Below are 24,750 nucleotides of genomic sequence, written 5' to 3' on the forward strand. Positions count from 1 at the left end.
ATGGCAGGGACGTCGCGACATGATCGGGAGATGGCGGTGAATGCCAAAAAACAGCTGTCTGTATGCACAGACCCTGTGGATCGACTGAGGATGCAGTGTCTCGCACGAGGCTCTTCTGGCATCAAGGGTCTGGGCAGGTGAGAGAGAGACCAGAATACTCTTATGTGTAGGGCACAGGTAATGGTTCTGTATCAAGTGATGTGTTGCCCAGGTCATCAACATCAAATGTTTGATACAGTAGCAGTAGTGATTGATCAAACATTGTACTATAGGCAATCCTGTCAAGAAGGCTGTGTCAAGAAGACAGCTCTAGATTGGCTTCTAAGATGCAAGGATTGTTTTGACAACGTTAACTCCAAGAAATTATTAATAATTTTCTTCAACTGCCACCTATTTATATATTTTTTCTTCTTCAATGGTTTATCTGTCAGAACATTCAGGATAATGGATGATGACAACAACCGTATATTGGATGTGAAGGAGTTTATGAAGGGGCTTAATGACTACGGTGTCCTCATTGAGAAAGATGAGGCCATGACAATGTTTCAACGTTTTGACCGGGACAACAGTGGACTCATTGACTTTGATGAATTTCTCCTCACTCTCAGGGTAAATATGAGTGGTAGGGGTAAGCCTCTGAATTACATGATACATTTGATCATACTTATTTAATCTGTGAATTTTGTCCATTATTTCTGGTTGTGCTGGTTATGATCACAGCCCCCGATGTCCAATGCCAGGAAGGAGGTGATCATGCAGGCCTTTAGGAAGCTGGATAAGACTGGTGACGGGGTGATCACTATTGAAGATCTGAGTGGGGTTTACAACGCCAAGTACCACCCCAAATATCAAAATGGGGAGTGGACAGAGGAGCAAGTATTCCGCAAATTCCTGGACAGCTTCGACTCTCCTTACGACAAGGACGGAAAGGTAATACTGATAACATCACACCATACTGACCTGGTCACTTTCAGGCCTTGGGGTTGTAAAATATGGAAATGTTGGATAGAGGTTATAGTGGTCTTATCAGATGAGGCTGGTGGGAGGAGCTATAGGAGCACAGGCTCATTGTAACGGATGGAATGGAATTAATGGAACGGAGTCAAATGTGATTTTCATGTTGTTGTTTTTTATTTTTTTATTTTTAGTGGGTGGATCAGCTTTAATATTGCGGATTGATTGGTGCTTCCATCAATGTAATTGTCTGAATCATTTTCAATCCCCCATATGTTTTGGGGGTAAATAAACACTACCGTTCCAAAGTTTGGGGTCACTTAGAAATGTCCTTGTTTTTGAAAGAAAAGCAACTTTTTGTCCATTCAAATAACATCAAATTTATCAGAAATACAGTATAAACATTGTTAATGTTGTAAAAGACTATTGTAACTGGAAACGGCAGATTTTTTCAAATGGAATATCTACATAGACGTACAGAGGCCCATTATCAGCAACCATCACTCCTGTGTTCCAATGGCACGTTGTGTTAGCTAATCCAAGTTTATAATTTTAAAAGGCTAATTGATCATTAGAAAACCCTTTTGCAATTATGTTAGCACAGCTGAAAACTGTTGTCCTGATTAAAGAAGCAATAAAACTGGCCTTCTTTAGACTAGTTGAATAACTGGAGCATCAGCATTTGTGGGTTCGATGACAGGCTCAAAATGGCCAGAAACAAAGTACTTTCTTCTGAAACTCGTCAGTCTATTCTTGTTCTGAGAAATGAAGGCTATTCCATGCGAGAAATTGCCAAGAAACTGAAGATCTCGTACAACGCTGTGTACCACTCTCATCACAAAACAGCGCAAACTGGCTCTAACCAGAATAGAAAGAGGAGTGGGAGGCCCTGGTGCACAACTGAGCAAGAAGACAAGTACATTAGAGTGTCTAGTTTGAGAAACAGACCCCTCACAAGTCCTCAACTGGCAGCTTCATTAAAAAGTATCCTCAAAACACCAGTCTCATCGTCAACAGTGAAGAGACGACTCTGGGATGCTGGCCTTCTAGGCAGAGTTGCAAAGAAATAACTCCACCAGTCCTATTTATGATATAATTTACAAAGATTTTACCTTTTTTTTGTAATGTTATTGAAAATTTACGTTTTTTTAATCAATTAGTGTATTTGAGTTTAACCACAACATTGTTGTATTATTTTTGTTCTGTCTTTTCAGGTGGATTAAACTGAAATTGCAACCAACTTTCTATGGCTTGTCTAAAAAATAACAATATTTTGGAGATTTCGTTTTAAAATAACCAAAAGTAAGCGGTTGTAATCTGGATAAAGGGGAAAAGGCCATTCTTGAACATGGTGTGAGACATTCTTACTAATTTACTAGAGAACCATTTTGGATTTAAGTATAACTTTTGTATGACTGATGCCTTTAGTGAGAGGTCTAATGCTTTAATATTTAATCATTTCTGCCCTCAGAATTCATAGTCATTATATAAATAGTCCCTTTTAATTTTGTCTGACTTGCCATTACAAATAAAATTGAATATTTTTGCTCATATAATTTAAAAAGCAGGTTGCTAGGTGTAGGCAAAACCATACGCAAATAGGTAATATGTGATATGACTAAAGAGTTAATCAGTGTGATTTTTCCACAAATAGACAGGTATTTTCCTTTCCATGGTAGCAAGATCTTATCTATTTTTGCTAACTTTCTATTAAAATGTATTGGAGTGAGATCATTTCTTTCTTTCGGGATATGTATACCAAGTATGTCCACATCCCCGTCAGACCATTTTATTGGTAAACTACACAGTAATCCAATACGTAATATAGTACACTTATCAGAATTTGGTTTTAATCCAGAGAGGTTAGAAAAAGTATCTAGATCCTCTAAGAGGCTGTGGAGGGATTCTAATTGTAGATTTAAAAGAAAACATGAATCATCAGTGTACAATGACACCTTTGTTTTTAAGCCATGGATTTCTAATCCCTTATTGTTGTTAATTTTAACAGCAAACATTTTGATGGCAATAATAAATAGGTGTGCCGATAGTGGACAACCATGTTTTACTCCTCTTGACAGATTAAAACTTTCTGAGATGTAGCCATTATTTACTATTTTACACCTAGAGTTACTATACATAACTTTAACCCATTTTATAAGAGCTTCTCCAAAATTGAAATATTCCAAGCATTTATATATAAACTGCAGTTGTACTTTATCAAAAGCCTTTTCAAAGTCAGCTATGAAAACCATGCCTGGTTTCCCTGATATTTCATAGTATTCTATTGTTTCCAGTACTTGTCTTATATTATCTCCAATGTATCGTCCATGTAAATATCTGAATATGTAATGAATAATGAATAATATCTGACAAAACCTTTTTAATTCTATGCACTAAGCATTTAGCTATATTTTTTGCATTACAACACTGAAGTGTAAGAGGCCTCCAATTTTTTTAATGGACTGGAGCTTTATATATACCACCTGGATCCTGTTTCAGTAATATTGAAATCAGACCTTCTTGTTGAGTGTCCGATAATCTACCATTTATATAGGAGTGGTTATAACATGCTAATAATGGTCCTCTGAGTATATCACAAAAAGTTTTGTATACTTCCACTGGTATGCCATCCAGCCCTGGAGTTTTCCCGGACTTAAAGGCTTTAATTGCATCAAGAAGTTCCTCCTCTGTAATTTGGCCTTCACATGAGTCTTTCTGTGCAGATGTTAATTTTATATTATTAATAGGGAAAAAATCCATAGAATTAGCTTCGGTTAGTGGAGATGGAAGAGACTGAAATGAAAACATATGCTTAAAGTACTTTACTTCCTCTTTCAAAATATAATTCGGTGGATCATGAGTGACTCCATCATTTGTGACAAGTTTCAGTGTCACGAATCCCGTTTCCTGAGTCTGGTTTTTGCCTGTGTTCTGTTCTGGAGTGTTTTTCCGGTGTCCTGGAACGCACCCTGTCTGGTTGCCGGGCGTTTTAGCTAGTTGGGAGATCTCAGATTACCCGCACCTGTATCCCATCAGCTATCTGTGCACCTGGTCCTGATCATCATCTCTCCTCTTCATAAGCCCGGACCTGACATCCATTCCCTGCCGGATCGTTAGCCATAAACAGTATGTTGTGCCAGCGTATCAGCCTCCAGCTTGATAGTATTTGTTTTGTTGTTTTGTACGTCTTGCTTGCCTTAAACTTAACCCCGTTTGTTCTGTCTTCAGTTATTCACCCGGATCACTTACCCCATTCCTGCCTGGTCGTCGGAGGCTTCCGCTACTCCTTTGGACACACCTATTCACTCCCATCAACTCACCACCGCTGCCCGTTACGCTACCTGGATATTTCTACACCTTCATATTCACTTGTAAATAAATACTCACCTTCTTCCTACTCTCCTTGTCCTGGTCTGCTTCTGGGTTCGATTTTGAAAGAACGTGACAGAACGATCCGGCCAAGGATGAACCCAGCGGACCTGGACCCCGTTTGCCATGCCGTTACCCAGCAGGGGAAGATATTGGAACAACACAACACGGCGCTACAGGAGATAGCGGGTTCAGTCCGGAACTTATCTGCTAGCTTGACGAATATCCAGGATCAGCTCAGGTTGCCGGCGGGACATCCACCACCTGTTTCACCCATCTCACCTGCCGATTCTGGAGAGGTTTCCTTCCGTGAGCCCAAGGTTCCGACGCCTGATAAGTACGAGGGGGATTTCGGAAGATGCCGTTCATTTCTTATGCAGTGTGGCTTAGTTTTTGATCTACAGCCCTACTCTTACGCCACAGATAAGGCTAGGATAGCTTTCGTGATTGAACTGCTGCGTGGTAGAGCTCTGGAATGGGCTTCAGCCGTTTGGGAACGACCGGACACCTGCATGGCTTCATACCAGGAGTTCACGGCGGAGATGAGAAAGCTTTTTGACCATCCTGTCCGAGGTAAGGACGCAGCTAAACGTTTGTTCACTCTTCGCCAAGGAGCTCGCAGTGTGGCAGACTTTATGATTGAATTCAGGACATTGGCTGTGGAGAGTGGTTGGAATGAGGAGTCACTACAAGCGGCTTTTTACCAGGGGTTGTCGGAGCAACTCAAGGACGAGCTGATATCCTATCCTGAGCCTAGTGACCTAGACAGCTTGGTCACTTTAGCTATTCGGGTAGATAATAGAGTCCGAGAGAGAAGGAGGGAGAAGCAGTGGGGGCCGTCCAATCAATCAGCAACTCGGTTACCATTTGGTTCAGGAAATGGACCAGAACGTGTTGATCATGCTTCCCCACACGGGATTAGTGGAGGGGTCTTGCCACCAGATCCTGAACCAATGCAAGTGGGGCGACACGGGCTAACTAAGGAGGAGCGCCAACGTAGACGTGAGACCAACAGCTGCCTCTACTGTGGTAGCTCGGGACATTACATCTCCGCTTGTCCACAGCGCCCGTTAAACTGCCCGGCTCGCTAGTTATGGGAGGAATTTTTGCGAGCCAGTTTCAACCTCTCAAGAACCCTGTCAGACCCCGTTTTCCTGCGACCCTTATGAATAAGGATCAGAGCTTAGAGACGAACGCTTTTATCGATTCAGGTGCCGATGGCAGCTTTATTGATGCCGACTTGGTGGAACAGCTGGGGCTTTCCAAGGAGCAATTGCCGGAAGCCATTGAAGCAACCACTCTGAACGGCAGTAGTCTGGCACGGATTACGATGAGGACTGAACCGGTTAAGATGTTGTTGTCGGGGAATCATTCAGAGTTTATCTCCTTCCTCATTCTGTCCTCGCCCCATGTTCCTCTGGTTCTTGGTTACCCCTGGCTGAAGGAACACAATCCCTCGTTTGATTGGGTGACGGGTAAGGTAACTAGTTGGAGCATTGAGTGTCATGCTAACTGCCTTAGGACTGCCTGTTCTCCTGCTGTTCCCAGTCAGGTCAGTGACTCTGCTCCTCCTGATTTGTCCCTGGTTCCAGAAACATATCACGAGTTGGGTGAAGTATTCAGTAAGCAGAAGGCTCTGTCCCTTCCTCCCCACCGACCTTATGACTGTGCGATTAATTTGTTCCCTGGAGCTGCCTTTCCCAAGGGACGGTTATACAGTATCTCTCGACCTGAACGTGAAGCCTTGGAGACCTACATCAAGGAATCTCTAGCTGCAGGTCTCATTCGCCCCTCGTCATCACCTCTGGGAGCAGGATTCTTTTTTGTGAGTAAGAAGGATGGCTCTCTTCGACCATGTATTGATTATCGGGGGTTGAATGATATTACGGTTAAGAACAAGTATCCCCTGCCCTTGATGAGCTCTGCTTTCGACTCTTTACAGGGTGCTACGGTTTTTACGAAGCTTGACCTACGTAATGCTTATCATTTGGTTCGGATCAAAGAGGGGGACGAGTGGTTGACTGGGTTCAATACTCCTATGGGACATTTCGAGTACCAGGTGATGCCGTTTGGACTGACCAACGCTCCTGCTGTGTTCCAAAGTATGGTGAATGATGTTCTGAGAGATATGATTGGTATTTTTGTGTTCGTTTACCTGGATGATATCCTCATCTTCTCGAGGGAGCTTTCTAGCCACGTCCTGCATGTCAAGCAGGTCTTGCAGCGGTTATTGGAGAACCGTCTGTTCGTGAAGGCTGAGAAGTGTGATTTTCACGCCCACACGACGTCCTTCCTCGGGTACATCATCTCCAGGGGAGAGATCATGATGGACCAAGAGAAGGTTCGGGCGGTTCGGGATTGGGCCCAGCCCGGTACGAGATTGCAGCTCCAGAGATTCCTGGGGTTTGCGAACTTCTATCGGAGGTTTATCCGTGATTACAGCCGGGTGGCCGTCCCTTTAACTGCCCTGACGTCTTGCACCAGAGATTTCTGTTGGACTCCTGAGGCAGACCGAGCATTTCTGGACTTGAAGAGCCGATTCACCAACGCCCCGATTCTCTCTCAACCTGACACTTCCCGTCAGTTTGTTGTTGAGGTGGACGCGTCTGATGTGGGGGTGGGCGCCATCCTGTCCCAGCGTAGCTCCACTGACGGTAAACTCCATCCCTGTGCCTTCTACTCTTGTCGTCTTTCTCCAGCTGAAAGAAACTACGATGTGGGTAACCGGGAGCTTCTCGCTGTGAAGCTTGCCTTGGAGGAGTGGCGTCACTGGTTGGAGGGAGCGGAGCAACCGTTTGTGGTCTGGACTGACCACAAGAATCTGGCTTACGTGCAATCGGCTAAACGTCTCAACTCCCGTCAGGCCAGGTGGGCTTTGTTTTTTGGACGCTTCAATTTTTCCCTGACGTTCCGACCTGGGTCGAAGAACGGGAAGGCGGACGCCCTGTCCCGGATGTTCTCCAAGACGGAGGAGAGTGGGGCCAAGACTGAGACAATTATTCCCCAGAATGTTGTCGTGGGAGCCGTTACATGGAGGATTGAGGAGGATGTGATGGCGGCCCTTCGGACGCAGCCCGGGCCCGGTAACGGTCCACCCGGTCGGTTGTTCGTGCCTGAGTCGGTCCGCTCTGCTGTCCTTCAGTGGTCCCACGCCAGCAAGATAGCTTGTCACCCTGGCGTTGCTCGGACTATGGCGTTACTGCGCAGACGATTTTGGTGGCCTGCCATGGGAGAAGATACCCGGAGGTTTGTTGCCGCTTGTCCTGTTTGTGCGCAGAATAAGAGTTCCAATCGGCCCAGCTCTGGGCTTCTTCACCCCCTACCTATTCCCCGGCGACCTTGGTCGCATCTGGCCCTGGACTTTGTCACGGGGTTGCCCTCTTCTGTTGGTAACACGGTTATTCTGACCATTGTGGACAGATTCAGCAAGTTTGCTCACTTTGTCCCCCTCTCCAAGCTGCCTTCTGCCACTGAGACGTCCGAGATCCTGGTTAGGGAGGTTTTCAGGGTCCACGGGTTGCCCTGTGACATTGTTTCTGACCGTGGTCCTCAGTTTACCTCTGCTGTCTGGAGATCCTTCTGTTTGGCCATTGGAGCTACAGTCAGTCTCACTTCTGGATTTCACCCCCAATCTAATGGTCAGGCGGAGAGAGCCAACCAGAAGATGGAGTCCACGCTGCGCTGTCTTGTTTCCTCTGATCCCACCTCTTGGTCCTCTCAATTACCCTGGGTCGAGTATGCCCATAATACTCTCCCTTCATCTGCTACTGGGATGTCTCCCTTCCAGTGCCTGTACGGTTACCAACCTCCCTTGTTTCCTTCTCAGGAGAGGGATCTCTCGGTCCCCTCCGTCCAGACCCACATTCGTCGTTGCCACCGGACCTGGCATCGGGCCAGGAAGGCTCTCCTTAGAGTTTCTGACCGGTATCAGATCCAGGCGAATCGTCGCCGTATTCCTGCCCCCGCTTATACGGTCGGAGATAAGGTTTGGTTAGCTACACGGGATCTTCCTCTACGGACTGAGTCGAGGAAACTGTCACCGAAGTTCATTGGTCCGTTTGTAGTGGAGAGAATCATTAATCCGGTGGTGGTCCGACTCAAGTTGCCTGCAACACTTAGAGTACATCCCACCTTTCATGTCTCCTGCCTCAAGCCGGTTCACCTCAGTCCTCTGTTGCCCCCTCCTCCTCGTCCTCCCCCTCCTCGGATGATCGGAGGTGGTCCTGTCTACACGGTGCGCCGCATCATGGACTCAAGACGGCGGGGTCGAGGGTTCCAGTATCTAGTGGATTGGGAAGGATATGGTCCAGAGGAGAGGAGTTGGATTCCTCGGCGTCAGATCCTTGACGCTGACCTGCTTCGTGACTTCTACCGCCTCCACCCTGGCGCTCCGGGTAGTCCGCCCGGTGGCGTTCGTCGGAGGGGGGGTACTGTCACGAATCCCGTTTCCTGAGTCTGGTTTTTGCCTGTGTTCTGTTCTGGAGTGTTTTTCCGGTGTCCTGGAACGCACCCTGTCTGGTTGCCGGGCGTTTTAGCTAGTTGGGAGATCTCAGATTACCCGCACCTGTATCCCATCAGCTATCTGTGCACCTGGTCCTGATCATCATCTCTCCTCTTCATAAGCCCGGACCTGACATCCATTCCCTGCCGGATCGTTAGCCATAAACAGTATGTTGTGCCAGCGTATCAGCCTCCAGCTTGATAGTATTTGTTTTGTTGTTTTGTACGTCTTGCTTGCCTTAAACTTAACCCCGTTTGTTCTGTCTTCAGTTATTCACCCGGATCACTTACCCCATTCCTGCCTGGTCGTCGGAGGCTTCCGCTACTCCTTTGGACACACCTATTCACTCCCATCAACTCACCACCGCTGCCCGTTACGCTACCTGGATATTTCTACACCTTCATATTCACTTGTAAATAAATACTCACCTTCTTCCTACTCTCCTTGTCCTGGTCTGCTTCTGGGTTCGATTTTGAAAGAACGTGACATTCAGTACATTTATTTTGGTAGCCTTTTTATGTTGAAGATTGGGGAAAAATGCACCAAATTATTTTTCATATTCCATCCAGTTCGCTTTATTTTTATAATATATTACACTTGATCTTTCTTGAATAAGTTCATCCATTTATTTTTTATTTTTCCTCTAACTTGCTCTGAGGCTCTTATGGTACAGTTTTTATTGCTATCTATCTGTACTGTTACTCCTTCCATTACCTGTGTTAATATGGACTCTTTTGACCAAAATTGCTTTTGTTTTATAGATGAGTATTGAATTGCATGGCCTCTAAAGGCACATTTAAAAGTGTCCCATACAATAAGGGGATCTGCTGTACCTATGTTATGTCGGAAAAGTCCGTTATAAATTCTTCTGTCCTAGTTAAAAACAAGTTATAATCGAGTAAGCTTTGATTCAATTTCCAATATCCTCGCCATGTGGAAATTCTGTAAGAGTAATGTATATGCCAATTATCTGATGGTCCGACCGCATTCTGTCCCCATCAACACTTTTTAAACTTTTGGTGCCAGAGAGAATGACATAAGAAAGTAATCAAGATGACTAGCTTGATTAAGGCTCTGCCATGTATATCGCACATTATTATTATTATATATATATTTTTAAAATGTCATATGTTTGATGTGTTTGATAACATTACATTTATTCCATTCAAACCATTACGATGAACCTGTCCTCCTATAGCTCCTCCCACCAGCCTCCTCTGGGTCTTACTATCGTCCACCTCTACTGTAGTGTAAACCTATACTGCTAAACTTACCTGTACATTATTCAGTCAGATATGTATGAGATTATCTGGACGCATGAGACATTTCTTAGGCTCCTGACATTTACAATACTGCATATCTGTCGAACCACCTTAAACTGTGTCATATCATGTCTTATTTCTGGAACATATTAGGTCACACAAGAAGAGTATGAATTGCTATACAGGCGTGAGATCCTCCATTGATATGGATATCTACTTTATTATCATGATGAAAAGTGCCTGGAAACGTATTAACTAATGTCTTCATGTGTCAATGTTTAGGGTAAAGACTAAAGAGCACTTAATCCTGGGATATGGACGGCAGAGGTCACATTTTATTTGGATAGTCATGATCTACAGATGGTCATACTATCAACAAACTATATGTTGATAAGCAACTGCTTGCTAAGGTTACGGTTAGGTTTAGAATGAGGGTTAGTGTAAGGGTTAGGGTTAAGTTTAGGGTTAGGATAAGAGTTAAGGTAAGGGTTAGTTAGGGTTAGTTGATAGTTATTTGAAATGTGACAATTATTCAACATCTACTGAACATCTACAAACCATCTACTTGGGACTATCCAAATATAGTGTTACCATGGGAGATGTCATGGTATATCTTTTCACTTGTCTTTCTAGGTGCAGTAGTTTAGTGGGGTGTAACTCTACATTCAATTCTTTAGGGCTGTCCTCAAGGTGTTTACACTGCTCTTAGCCATTTTGTGTCTTTAGGCCTATTTCTCAAAGCTGTCAAACTGTCAGAGCTGTCAAACTGTTACAGTGCAACATGTATGTTTCTTAGTAGTACAATTATAGTAGAAATGGTAGCTTGGTGGAGCTGTTTCTCACTGTCAGCCAGCAGATGTCAAGGTTTTGTTTTTTCTCTAGTTAGATATTGCACCTTAGTCGCGAGATTAACTAAGCATTTAGATGTTAGCTGAAAATGTCTGAATCTCAAATCAAATCAAATTTTATTTGTCACATACACATGGTTAGCAGATGTTAATGCGAGTGTAGCGAAATGCTTGCGCTTCTAGTTCCGACAATGCAGTAATAACCAACGAGTAATCTAACCTAACAATTCCACAACTACTACCTTATACACACAAGTGTAAAGGGATAAAGAATATGTACATAAAGATATATGAATGAGTGATGGTACAGAACGGCATAGGCAAGATGCAGTAGATGGTATAGAGTACAGTATATACATATGAGATGAGTAATGTAGGGTATATAAACATAAAGTGGCATAGTTTAAAGTGGCTAGTGATACATGTATTACATAAAGATGGCAAGATGCAGTAGATGATATAGAGTACAGTATATACATATACATATGAGATGACTAATGTAGGGTATGTAAACATTATATTAAGTGGCATTGTTTAAAGTGGCTAGTGATACATTTTTACATACATTTCCATCAATTCCCATTATTAAAGTGGCTGGAGTTGAGTCAGTATGTTAGTGGTGGCTGTTTAACAGTCTGATGGCCTTGAGATAGAAGCTGTTTTTCAGTCTCTCGGTCCCTGCTTTGATGCACCTGTACTGACCTCGCCTTCTGGATGGTAGCGGGGTGAACAGGCAGTGGCTCGGGTGGTTGTTGTCCTTGATGATCTTTATGGCCTTCCTGTGACATCGGGTGGTGTAGGTGTCCTGGAGGGCAGGTAGTTTGCCCCCGGTGATGCGTTGTGCAGACAATCTGCACTGAAGAGCAGGTATTGATGAGGGAACAAAAGGTTGTGACACACTCAACTCTCCCACAACATTGTCTGTCCTCTGGTTTTTAGTTTTCAGCCTTATCAGGGTTATGTTGAGTGTCTGTCTCTATCTGACACTGATGGTGTGGGCTGGTTCAGGGAGCGCTGTCTGTCTGACATCCTTCCCTTCTGCAGGTCACCATGGAGGAGTTTCTCAACTACTACTGTGGAGTCAGCGCCTCCATCGATAGTGATGTCTATTTCATTCTCATGATGAAAAATGCATGGAAATTGTGAGTTTTAAGTTGATAACTTTATGATGATTTTTAATGGACAGTTTTTCAAGGTGCCTTCATAAACAAATATTTCATTTTGGAAATCATGTTGACAAACGAATATTAATAATGTCCCCCCAAAAAATAAAAAAATAATGTCCCAATGATATGCAAATGATTATGAATGACTTGTAAATATTTCGTGCTATGTGAAAATATGTATTTTAATTATACAGTCCCTCTCTCCAGAAACAACCAATATTCTGTATTGTAGAATTTGAAATGTGATGTATCTGTACATCTGTGGTCCACAGTTCCTATGTTAGATACATCTTTATAAAGACACGGGAAATCATAAAGACTGATACATCAAAGTACAGTCATTTCAGGAGATGATGAAAGCAGAGGAAATGATACAACTGCATTTGTTTGTGGAATTAATCTGTTTAATAAAAATGTTAAACACAAAATGTAACAACATGGTCATTTCTACACAGATAATGCCGTCACATTTGTCAGATTAAAATAAACAAATACCGGATCGGTACAGATTTTGTACAGTAAAATAAAAACAAAGCAGTAATTTGCCGATGATGACTTTATGTTTAATGCTCTGCTAAAGTCTCACAAAGTGTTCAAGAAAATAATAAAGCGTTCTGCATTGAAAACTATAATGTATGATAGTACATAGTATAGTATAATACTATAATACATCCAAGTCAAAAAAAATAACATACCGGTAACTGTGCAGGAAATACAATCACTTATGTGCAAAAAATGTAAAACATAATGACAAACAAACACATAAACTGTGATTAAATTATGTATAGAATGTGTAGAAGGGTTTAAACCCCGAGGAATTGACATTCTAGGGGCTCTATTCAATCCGTATCACTGAAGCGTTACACATTGCGCAATAGAAATTGAAGGGTAATTTCCGATTGAGCCGACATATGCAACGTTTACCGCGAATGCAGTCTCCGATAACGCAGGAACATTGCCTTTATATTTCATTCATGCTGTAACGCTGAACTTCCGCAATACGGATTGAATAGAGCCCTAGGTTTATTTAGCAGCTGTTGTCATGGTAAAGAGTATATCTGTGATATGAAGCAGCAGTATGTATAACGCCAAGGTGTCATGGTGGCTCGTCAGTATACCGACGGGGTTGATATAGTATGGGATGTGCAAACACAGAAAGGATAATAAGGGAGGTGCCGCGTTGTATTTCAAGTTGTTTAAGTCCTCCCTTGTCTTGTTTCTTAGCAACTAGCAACAGATTAATAACACAAAACCAAACAAACACAATGAGGATGATTCCTGTTCTGTCTCCTATCATTTGTAAATAACATGTGCATTGAGTTCTGCTAGTCTCTTGCGATACTGGGAGTCAGTGGATAGTCAGTTTGAGTCACGGTGAATTAAATAGACTTCAAATAAAAGCAGCCAAAGTCACTCAGGGTAAGAATGTAATAAGCAGCTATAATTCATCTTGAATAGATAATTCTGTCTGTCTGTCTCGCTCCCTCTCTGTCTGTCTGTCTGTCTGTCTCTCCATCTCTCTCTCACTGGATCTGATAGAAACTAGACATGGTGACATAAGCCTCATCCTTGCCTCCTTGCTGAGTAGCACCTAGCCCCTCAGGACCAATGTTACCATCACTGTCATCTGTCTCCACGCTCTCAAAGTCACTCCTCAGATCCAGGATCCCCACAGTGGAGCCACTGTTCCCACTGCTCCCCGCCCCACCATTGAGGTGCACTCCTGGGGACTCACACCTAAGCAGTATGGTCTCCGACCCTCCACTACTGGTGGTATGGCAGGACATCGTATCCCCATCACGCTCTTGAATGAGGCATTGATCTTTGACCTCAGCGAGTCGATGGGAGTCAGAGTCAGGGGGTAGGGAGGTAAGGTCTTGCTCCTTGTCCGGCTCCACCAGCTGGATGTTGAGGTCACTGAACACCTCGGGGCTAAAGCTCACAGGTGGGCCCTGCTGGGTCAAAGGAAAGAGACGGAATAAAACAATATCCTCATAACTTATTATGGCCATTATCGTTCACTGTCTAGTGCATATCAGAGGACTTACCTTCATTGGCTCATAGGTCTGGGCGATCTGGAGAAGTGTGTGTTTGGGATGTGGAATGCTTGGCCATATGAAGGAATGTATTCTGTGAGGACAGAGAGACATCCAGAGGATGACATGGAGGACATGCACACACACACACAAAATATGATGTGCAGAGGAAAAGGAGATCAATTTGATACTCACTGTTTTCTCCAGAAAATACCAACTGCCAAAGTAACCAACAGCAGAGCAGCAATGGGCACGATGAGAGAATAGGAAAGCACCTGCACGTCTGTCTCTGTAGGGAAGTGGGAGAGAGATGATGCATGTGACTCACATTTCCTGTACCTTGCTCTATCACTTCCACCTAACTGCACAGTCCAGATATCATGCTATGCTTTTTAGATACAAGTCCTTTTTTACCTGTGTTGGTGCTGAAACTGATAGAGGTGCTCCACTCACTCCAGCTGCCATCAAAGTACCCCCCGCTTGGCTTGGCTCGCACCTTGACATTATACTCTGTGTTCTTATGGAGGTACTCGTCCCCCTCAATGATCAGAGGCTGATAGGTTATGTTTTTAACCTTTGAACAGGGTACACCGTAAAAGAAGAACAAGACAATAAGACACCTTCCTAATATTTAGTTGCACCCCCTTTTGCCCTCAGAACAGCCTCAATTGAATGATATTCTCTGATGAAGGTCGACTGACCGAAAGCTTAGCCTCTATTAAAATAAATCTGTCTGGAAGTGTGCAGAGACTTTTTCCTGTTTCTCCAGTTTTGCGTTTTGCCTCCTCCACCTTCACTAATCAGTTTTGAGTGTGTGGTAGATTCTGCCTATTCTGATTCAATGATATGGAAATTATGGTAATATAATTAAGCTTTTGTATCCACAAATCCAAGAAAAATTGGCTTTTGGCAATTGTACCAGAGTATTTCTGACACTCCAGATGCGAAGTTGGAACAGTTGATTGCTGGGTTTCAGGTAATCCTTCAGGTATGGATTACCAATGTATATAAGAGCCCGGTTGGAGCTCTTCAGAAATGTGGCATTCACCACCCAAGGACTCCTGGGTTTAACTGAAACATAAAGATCGATAAGAAAGACGGGATAAGTGTTAAGGGCAATTGATGCAAGTGCCAACTAAGGGCTATCAATTGATAGGTGTCATGTAAAAATGCCTCATGTTACTTTCATTCAAACCATAGGGTGAGAATGTATGAAATTATGATAACTTACTTATTTTTTTCAAACTCATTGTTTTCCAAAATGTGCCACCTCGTTTTAATTGAACGGTGAGATTATACGATTGCAGAGTGTCCAGGTCCGTAAATGTGACATTATTCCCCTTCTCTTTCAAACAGCGTTGCTTTTTGTAATCTGTGTAGCTGTAAACATAATGTCAATAAAATCACCTTATCAATAAATGATTTCTTAATCCATTTGAGGATTTTACACATCTGGATATCTGAATATGCAGTAAGGGTGTTCTTCCACCCATGATATTTGTCCTTTGTGTTGTATAAACTCCTAACTAACATAACTGATGTTCAGTGGTCTTCTAGGAGGTTTATTACCAAAGACTCATGGCTTTTATGTCCTCCATTTCATCATCATCATCGGTGTCATCATCAAGGTGGCAGGTTAGGCTGTTTGCTGCCGAGACACTGAGATGAGAGGTGCAGAGTATTCTGGGTTCTGGAAGGGAAAGGAAAGGAAAGGCAACAAAACAAAACAATTTCAGTGGTTTGAATGGGTTCAAGAGCAGCAAACCTTTTGTCAAATACATTTTGGTACAGAATGAGAATGAACAGTTAATGTTGCACCATCACTGTGTTGGACACAAATAATGCACTTAGACTTCAGGATTAAATCAGTGAATCATTTAAATAGAACTCTTAAAGAGGAATGGCAGCTCACCATTGTCAACCAATTCTTCTCCACTTTGAGAGTGCACCAGAACCGGGAGCATGAGTAAGGCAATCCATAGGCTGTATGCCATTTCTCACAAAGCAGTCACACTAATGTAAGATGTAGTGCCCCCAAATACAGAGGTGAGACTCTGGCGCACACACGCACAAGGAACTCAAAATGTCTCAGCTGTCTCACTGAACTGTCAGTATAAATATGACAGAGGAGAGCAGAAAAGAGAGAGAGGGAGGAAGAGAGAGAGAGAGGGAGGAAGAGAGAGACACACACACACACAGAAAGAGAGAGAAACAGAGAGAGAGAGAGGGAGGAAGAGAGAGACACACACACACACACAGAGAGAGAGAGAGAGAAAAATGGAATGATCTTTTCAAGACTAGAGCTGCTTATTGCATTCTTACTCTGAGTGACATTGGCTGAGGTTTTGAGATGACAGTATAAAATGTCACCTTTTATTTGAGGGAATTTTCACATATAATAGTATTAGTATCTTATTAGAATCCCCATTAGTTACAGCCAAAGCTGTTTAGAAATGAAAAGCTGTTCAGGAATGAAAGCACTTTACGTATCTAGTCATAAGTATTTGGACAAATTCTCTTATATTTTTATTAAAGTAGTCAAATGTTTAGTATTTGGTCCCATATTCATAGCACACAATGACTACATCAAGCTTGTGACTCTACAAACTTGTTGGATGCATATGCAGTTTGCTTTGGTAGTGTTTCAGATTATGTTGTGCCCAAGAATAGAATATGTTTTAGAACACTTCTATTATGGATGCTACCATGATTACAGATAATCATGAATAACTCATGAATAATAATGAGTGAGAAAGTTACAGAGGCATAAAGATCAAACCCCTCAAAGAATGCTAACCTTCCCTGTTATCGGTAATTGTGAGAGCTATAGCATGTCTTGGGGGTATGATCTTTGTGCCTCTGTAACAATTGTCGGGTAAATGTTTCAGCAATGGGCAGGATAACCCTAACTCTAATTTAAAAATGATTATTATCATATTATGAGCACACTATTCTCAGGGATATAATGTGGCTCAGTCTTTGAAGTTTTATCTGGGTTTGTGCCATGGCACCAGATCACATTCTTATGAGAGAATTTCAGAGAATTGCTTGTGGAGGTGGGGGATGCCAACTCAAGCAGTGCTCTAAGCATTACAATATGAGCAAGGCTTGCTGTTATGGACACCTTGTATACTGTATTTACACAGAAGAATATATAACCTTTTTCATTCAAACACTTTTTTAATAGAGTAAGGATCTGGTCATTTGAACATTGGAATAATGTTCAGATTTCTTTGCTGTTGTGAAACAACCTGAGACATACATGCATTTAACAAGAAGATATCCTTCCTGCTTTTGTACCAACAACGATGAAGAGAAAAACAAACCAGTAACCTATACAAAACACTTCCTGTCTACTCAAATGAACTGTTTTGGTTTCAAATGAGGTCAGAACGTACTCATCTTACTCAACACTAACCTTATCATTGAACAAGAGTTTGAGAAAAAGGAGCATTTACCACAAAGTTTGTAGAAATGTTCAAACCATTTCCCATTACAGGATGTTGTGAGAATGACTTAACATTTATGCTTATTTCAACAGGTTTCAGTATTACAATGACAAGGTTCCATTGCATTTGTGATATGACCAATGTGTCCTGTAACGTGACAGGAAAGGAAAACCCCTTACTCTGTTAACCATTTCCATGTTATGGAAAACTTTTGGGGTATTCTGAATTCAGCACGTTTTTTTTTCTGCGCTTTTACACTTCAAATTGAAGAGTTTCATTCCAAAATGCTAAACTCAGAAAAAAAAGAAACGTCCTCTCACTGCCAACTGCGTTTATTTTCAGCAAACTTAACATGTGTAAATATTTGTATGAACATAACAAGATTCAACAACTGAGACATAAACTGAACAAGTTCCACAGACATGTGACTAACAGAAATGGAATAATGTGTCCCTGAACAAAGGGGGGGGGGGTCAAAATCAGAAGTAACAGTCAGTATCTGGTGTGGCCACCAGCTGCATTAAGTACTGCTGTGCATCTCCTCATCATGGACTGCACCAGATTTGCCAGTTCTTGCTGTGAGATACCCCACTCTTCCACCAAGGCACCTTCAAGTTCCCGGACATTTCTGGGGGGGAATGGCCCTAGCCCTCACCCTCCGATCCAACAGGTCCCAGACGTGCTCAATGGGATTGAGATCCGGGCTCTTCGCTGGCCATGGCAGGTCACTGACATTCGTGTCTTGCAGGAAATCACTCACAGAACGAGCAGTCTGGCTGGTGGCATTGTCATGCTGGAGAGTCATGTCAGGATGAGCCTGCAGGAAGGGTACCACATGAGGGAGGAGGATGTCTTCCCTGAAATGCACAGCGTTGAGATTGCCTGCAATGACAACAAGCTCAGTCCGATGATGCTGTGACACCGCCCCAGACCATGACTGACCCTCCACCTCCAAATCGATCCCGCTCCAGAGTACAGGCCTCGGTGTAATGTTCATTCTTTCAATGATAAACGCAAATCCGACCATCACCCCTGGTGAGACAAAACCGCGACTCGTCAGTGAAGAGCACTTTTTGCCAGTCTTGTCTGGTCCAGCGATGGTGGGTTTGTGCCCATAGGCGACGTTGTTGCCGGTGATGTCTGGTGAGGACCTGCCTTACAACAGGCCTACAAGCCCTCAGTCCAGCCCCTCTCAGCCTTTTGAGGACAGTCTGAGCACTGATGGAGGGATTGTGTATTCCTGGTGTAACTCGGGCAGTTGTTGTTGCCATCCTGTACCTGTCCCGCAGGTGTGATGTTCGGATGTACCGATCCTGTGTTGTTACACGTGGTCTGCCACTGCGAGGATAATCAGCTGTCTGTCCTGTCTCCCTGTAGCGCTGTCTTAGGCGTCTCACAGTACGGACATGGCAATTTATTGCCCTGGCCACATCTGCAGTCCTCATGGCATCTTTCTTTTGGTGTTTTTCAGAGTCAGTAGAAAGGCCTCTTTAGTGTCCTAAGTTTTCATAACTGTGACCTTAATTGCCTACCGTCTGTAAGCTGTTCGTGTCTTAACGATCGTTCCACAGGTGCATGTTCATTAATTGTTTATGGTTCATTGAACAAGCATGGGAAACAGTGTTTAAACCCTTTACAATGAAGATCTGTGAAGTTATTTGGATTTTTACGAATTATCTTTGAAAGACAGGGTCCTGAAAAAGGTCTGTTTGTAACGGCATTCCTCCTCCTCTTCATACGAAGAGGAGGAGTAGTGATTCGACCAAAGTGCAGCGGGTTTTGAATACATAATGATTTAATAAAGCAAACGACGAAACACGAAAACAAACACTTGGAAGGATACAAAATAACAAAAACGAATGTAGACTGACCTAAACCATGACAACTTACATACAACACGAAGCACGTAGGAACAGGTACAGACTATTACAAACGAACGAACAAACGCTACAGTCCCGTGTGGTGCGCAGACACAGACACGGACGACAATCACCCACCAACAAACAGTGAGAACAACCTACCTTAATATGACTCTCAATCAGAGGAAACGTCAAACACCTGCCTCTAATTGAGAGCCATACCAGGCAACCCAAAACCAACATAGAAACAGAAAACATAGACTGCCCACCCAAAACTCACGCCCTGACCAATAAACACATACCAAACAACAGAAAACAGGTCAGGAACGTGACAGAACCCCCCCCTCAAGGTGCGAACTCCGGGCGCACCCCTACAACTCAAGGGGAGGGTCTGGGTGGGCATCTGTCCGCGGTGGCGGCTCCGGCGGTGGACGAGGACACCACTCCACCACTGTCTTTGTCCCCCTCCTTAGCGTCCTTTGAGTGGCGACCCTCGCCCCCGACCATGGTCCAGGAACCTTCACTAAGGCCCCTCCTACATAGAGGAGACAGCTCAGGACAGAGAGGTAGCTCAGGACAGAGAGGTAGCTCAGGACAGAGAGGTAACTCAGGACAGAGAGGTAGCTCAGGACAGAGAGGTAGCTCCGGACAGAGAGGTAGCTTAGGACAGAGGGACAACTCTGTACTAATGGCAGCTCCGGACTGAGTGGCAGCTCCGGACTGGGTGGCAGCTCCGGACTGGGTGGCAGCTCCGGACTGAGTGGCAGCTCCGGACTGAGTGGCAGCTCATGACTGGAGGGCAGCTCATGACTGGAGGGCAGCTCATGACTGTAGGGCAGCTCATGACTGTAGGGCAGCTCATGACTGGAGGGCAGCTCATGACTGGAGGGCAGCTCATGACTGGAGGGCAGCTCATGACTGGAGGGCAGCTCATGACTGTAGGGCAGCTCATGACTGTAGGGCAGCTCATGACTGTAGGGCAGCTCATGACTGTAGGGCAGCTCATGACTGTAGGGCAGCTCATGACTGTCTGGCGGCTCTGGCAGCTCCTGACTGGCTGGCGGCTCTGGCAGCTCCTGACTGGCTGGCGGCTCTGGCAGCTCCTGACTGGCTGGCGGCTCTGGCAGCTCCTGACTGGCTGGCGGCTCTGGCAGCTCCTGACTGGCTGGCGGCTCTGGCAGCTCCTGACTGGCTGGCGGCTCTAGCGGCTCCTGACTGACGGACGGCTCTAGCGGCTCCTGACTGACGGACGGCTCTAATGGCTCGTGGCAGACGGACGGCTCAGAAGGCGCTGGGCAGACGGATGGCTCAGAAGGCGCTGGGCAGACGGATGGCTCAGAAGGCGCTGGGCAGACGGATGGCTCAGAAGGCGCTGGGCAGACGGATGGCTCAGACGGCGCTGGGCAGACGGATGGCTCAGACGGCGCTGGGCAGACGGATGGCTCAGACGGCGCTGGGCAGACGGATGGCTCAGACGGTGCTGGGCCGACAGATGGCTCTGCCCTGCTGAGGCGCACAGTAGGCCTGGTGCGTGGTGCCGGAACTGGAGGTACCGGGCTGACGGCACGCACCTCAGGGCGAGTGCGGGGAGAAGGAACAGTGCGTACAGGGCTCTGGAGACGCACAGGAGGCTTGATGCGTGGTGCCGAAACTGGAGGCACTGAGCTTGAGACACGCACCACAGGGAGAGTGCGTGGAGGAGGAACAGGGCTCTGGAGACGCACTGGAAGCCTGGTGCGTGGTGTAGGCACTGGTGGTACTGAGCTGGGGCGGGAAGGTGGCGCCGGATATACCGGACCGTGTAGGCGTACTGGCTCCCTTGAGCACTGAGCCTGCCCAACCTTACCTGGTTGCATGCTCCCCGTAGCCCGTCCAGTGCGGGGAGGTGGAATAACCCGCACTGGGCTGTGTTGGCGAACCGGGGACACCATGCGTAAGGCTGGTGCCATGTACACCGGCCCGAGGAGACGTACTGGAGGCCAGATATGTTGAGCCGGCTTCATGGCACTTGGCTCAATGCTCACTCTAGCCCGGCTAGTACGGGGAGGTGGAATAACCCGCACCGGGCTATGAACACGTACAGGAGACACCATGCGCTCTACTGCGTAACACGGTGTCTGCCCGTACTCTCGCTCTCCACGGTAAGCCCGGGAAGTTGGCGCAGGTCTCCTACCTGACTTCGCCACACTACCCTTTAGCCCCCCCCCCCCCAAGACATTTTTGGGTTGTACTTGCGGGCTTCCAGCCTTGCTTCCGTGCTGCCTCCTCATATCGTCGCCTCTCCGCTTTAGATGCCTCCAGCTCCGCCTTGGGACGGCGACACTCCTCTGGCTCTGCCCAGGGTCCTTCTCCGTCCAGAATCTCTTCCCATGTCCAATCCTCCTTGATCCACTGCTGCTGTCGTTGCTGTCCGTTAACCCGCTGCTTGATCTGGGTTTGGTGGGTGATTCTGTAACGGCATTCCTCCTCCTCTTCATATGAAGAGGAGGAGTAGTGATTCGACCAAAGTGCAGCGGGTTTTGAATACATAATGATTTAATAAAGCAAACGACGAAACACGAAAACAAACACTTGGAAGGATACAAAATAACAAAAACGAATGTAGACTGACCTAAACCATGACAACTTACATACAACACGAAGCACGTAGGAACAGGTACAGACTATTACAAACGAACGAACAAACGCTACAGTCCCGTGTGGTGCGCAGACACAGACACGGACGACAATCACCCACCAACAAACAGTGAGAACAACCTACCTTAATATGACTCTCAATCAGAGGAAACGTCAAACACCTGCCTCTAATTGAGAGCCATACCAGGCAACCCAAAACCAACATAGAAACAGAAAACATAGACTGCCCACCCAAAACTCACGCCCTGACCAATAAACACATACCAAACAACAGAAAACAGGTCAGGAACGTGACACTGTTTCTTTTTTTGCTGAGTTTATATATCAATTTTCTGAAATGTTGGTAAATTAGCTTTTATTGTTTAAAAAACTTATTATAGAGATCGGTGTGATTTTTCACTATCTAATCATGGCATGAGGTTGTTCAATGACAGACATGTATTTGTTTAAAATCACTTGATGGTTTCATTTCAGAGAGACATATAATCATGTTTTTTTGCAAAATGCAATATATGTGCCTCACTCTCAGAGAAATAAGTAGTACTGCTAGGTTTTACACAGTCAAATGTAACAAATAACTACATTTATAATAAAGAAATGTACAAATGCTACATTTGTGTCGTCAATATTTTTTTGTCAGTCATTTAGTGGATGCTCTTATCCAGAGTGACTTACAGTAAGTGCATTCATTTTAAGACAACTAGGTGAGACAACTACATATCACTGTCAAATATACAGGATACTAACATTCCATTCCAGCTAAACAATGGATTTAAAAAAATCTATTAATTAAACATCTGAAAACAGTACACACACAAAAGTACCCATAAGCAATTATTTCTGATGAAAAAACACAAATGCTAAACATTAGTGGATATAGCGCTTTGGAAATAAACTCTTCATTTGTGTTAGTTTTCTGGCTTTCAATTCAGTTTAAATATGGTTTGGAATGCCCCTTTTAGTTCTTATTCACTATTTATGCATCTGACCCATTGCAAGTTCTTAGAAGATCCCAGCTAAGAGAGTCCAGCACAAGCTGGTAAGACCTATGGTCTGTTGGCTTCACTGTGTACACAGTGGTGTTTAAGGACAATGTAGAAATGTATTCATTAAAATGCCTCACATTTTCCTGACATACAAAAAGTAGGTGATGTAAGCAACACTCAAATGGCTTCTTGTCTAACATCAAACTTTCAACTTTAAAACTTTAATGTACAGTATTGTACATTTAATGTACAACTGCACTGATGAAAATAAATATTTTGACTAACGTGTTTATAATGATTTAACAGTAGAGAATTTTTTTAAATAAATACATTAACAGTAGAGAGAGTAAAATACCCTAGATCTTTCATATTGTGAAGGAGGATTGGAGGGAAGGTGAGGGACGAGTGTGTGTGTGTGTGTGGAGGTGTGGGTAACTGCGGGTGCTCGTGGGCGGAGGGTAGATGTTGGTGTGAGCTCTCGAATGCATCTGTGGGTGGCTGCTGTGGTTGTGATGCTGGGTTTGGTGTAGAAGAAAGATGAGAAAAACCTGTGGGTGAAGGGAAAGAATCCTATTCCTCTCTACACTCACTGGCTCTTGCACTGTTTATGTTGAGGGGCCACCTCTGAGGGGTTAACTCAGAATTAAAATATCACCTAATTTGGTCTGTCAATGAGAGATTACTAAGAGGTATACTACAAAGCAGGTTCAAGGAGCTAACTTGCCTAAATGTTCTGAAATAACTTTTTTTTCATCTTAAAAAATACATTCTTTAAATGGGCATTGTCTAATTTACTAAACAACCAAAAGCAATTGTTTCTGGCTGTTTTCAAAATAAGCTGGCTATAACTAATTGATCCTGCTCTGTAGTATACCCCTATGCACTACACTGATACCTGAGTGAGGGGAGATGGTTATGAGAAGGGTGAAAGGTTAGTCAACACTTGCCTAGCTGCACACCATTCTCTGGAATGCTCCGTAAAGCCTGGTTGGCACACACCTCTCTCTCCAGAGTTCTGAAGGAACCAAGCAGCCTGCCCCGCCTCCCCCTATGAAACCACACACTGGTGGCCTTATCTCTGCACTCATCTCACAAACATCATCTGCTGTGGTTTTTTACCTCATGCCTCCTCTCTGCTCTGCAGCACTTCACACAGCCCCGGGAGTCTGTTCTCTAGTCTGTTTTGCACTCTCTCATTGTGGTCTAGATCCTCATCCTTTGACTGTGTGTAATGACTATTTAGCAAAGTGCTTAAGGATGATGCATGGTTCCTGTGTTCTGATGAAAAGGGTAAAACTGTATTGATGAAGTGAAAAACAACAGCAAAAACCTCAAACACAACAAAATGACATCATTAATCAAAAACCATAAAAACACATCTCCATCAGCTATGTAAACAGATTGATAGAGTAAGTGCTGCTTATGCCAACTCTGACCTCATCCTTCAGATATATCCCCTATCCCAACTATGAAGCCACACGGTGATCTCTTACTACTATTGAAGGGCTCATTTCCAGTGAAGCCACACCAAAATAAGCAACTCTTTGAAACGATGTCTCGGCAGCCACATTAATCTCTCCGCTGCACAGCAACTCTGTGAGCTTCCTGCTTCCTTTTGCTTGTTTATCTAACCAAGGTTGCACTCAACATCATCAGTTTTGCAATATTCTATAACAGGCACAG

General features: G+C 44.3%; 2 protein-coding genes across 2 annotated transcripts; one reads left to right on the forward strand and one right to left on the reverse strand.

Moving 5' to 3' along the window:
• LOC120044998 (calcyphosin-like protein) lies at positions 1–12,080 on the forward strand. The gene is made up of 4 exons (XM_038989801.1): positions 1–137; positions 432–609; positions 721–930; positions 11,979–12,080. The coding sequence occupies exons 1-4, from the start codon at positions 1–3 to the stop codon at positions 12,078–12,080; spliced, it is 627 nt and encodes a 208-aa protein (XP_038845729.1).
• A 466-nt stretch (positions 12,081–12,546) lies between these two features.
• LOC120044993 (interleukin-7 receptor subunit alpha-like) lies at positions 12,547–16,202 on the reverse strand. Its single transcript, XM_038989795.1, has 8 exons — positions 16,049–16,202; positions 15,706–15,826; positions 15,368–15,516; positions 15,056–15,207; positions 14,551–14,710; positions 14,332–14,425; positions 14,149–14,230; positions 12,547–14,052 (listed from the first exon to the last, which is right to left on the reverse strand). The coding sequence occupies exons 1-8, from the start codon at positions 16,128–16,130 to the stop codon at positions 13,624–13,626; spliced, it is 1,269 nt and encodes a 422-aa protein (XP_038845723.1). The 5' UTR covers positions 16,131–16,202; the 3' UTR covers positions 12,547–13,623.
• Between the last annotated feature and the right edge of the window lie 8,548 nt (positions 16,203–24,750).

This window comes from Salvelinus namaycush, chromosome 3 (assembly GCF_016432855.1).
Source record: "Salvelinus namaycush isolate Seneca chromosome 3, SaNama_1.0, whole genome shotgun sequence".
Lineage (NCBI taxonomy): Eukaryota > Metazoa > Chordata > Actinopteri > Salmoniformes > Salmonidae > Salvelinus > Salvelinus namaycush.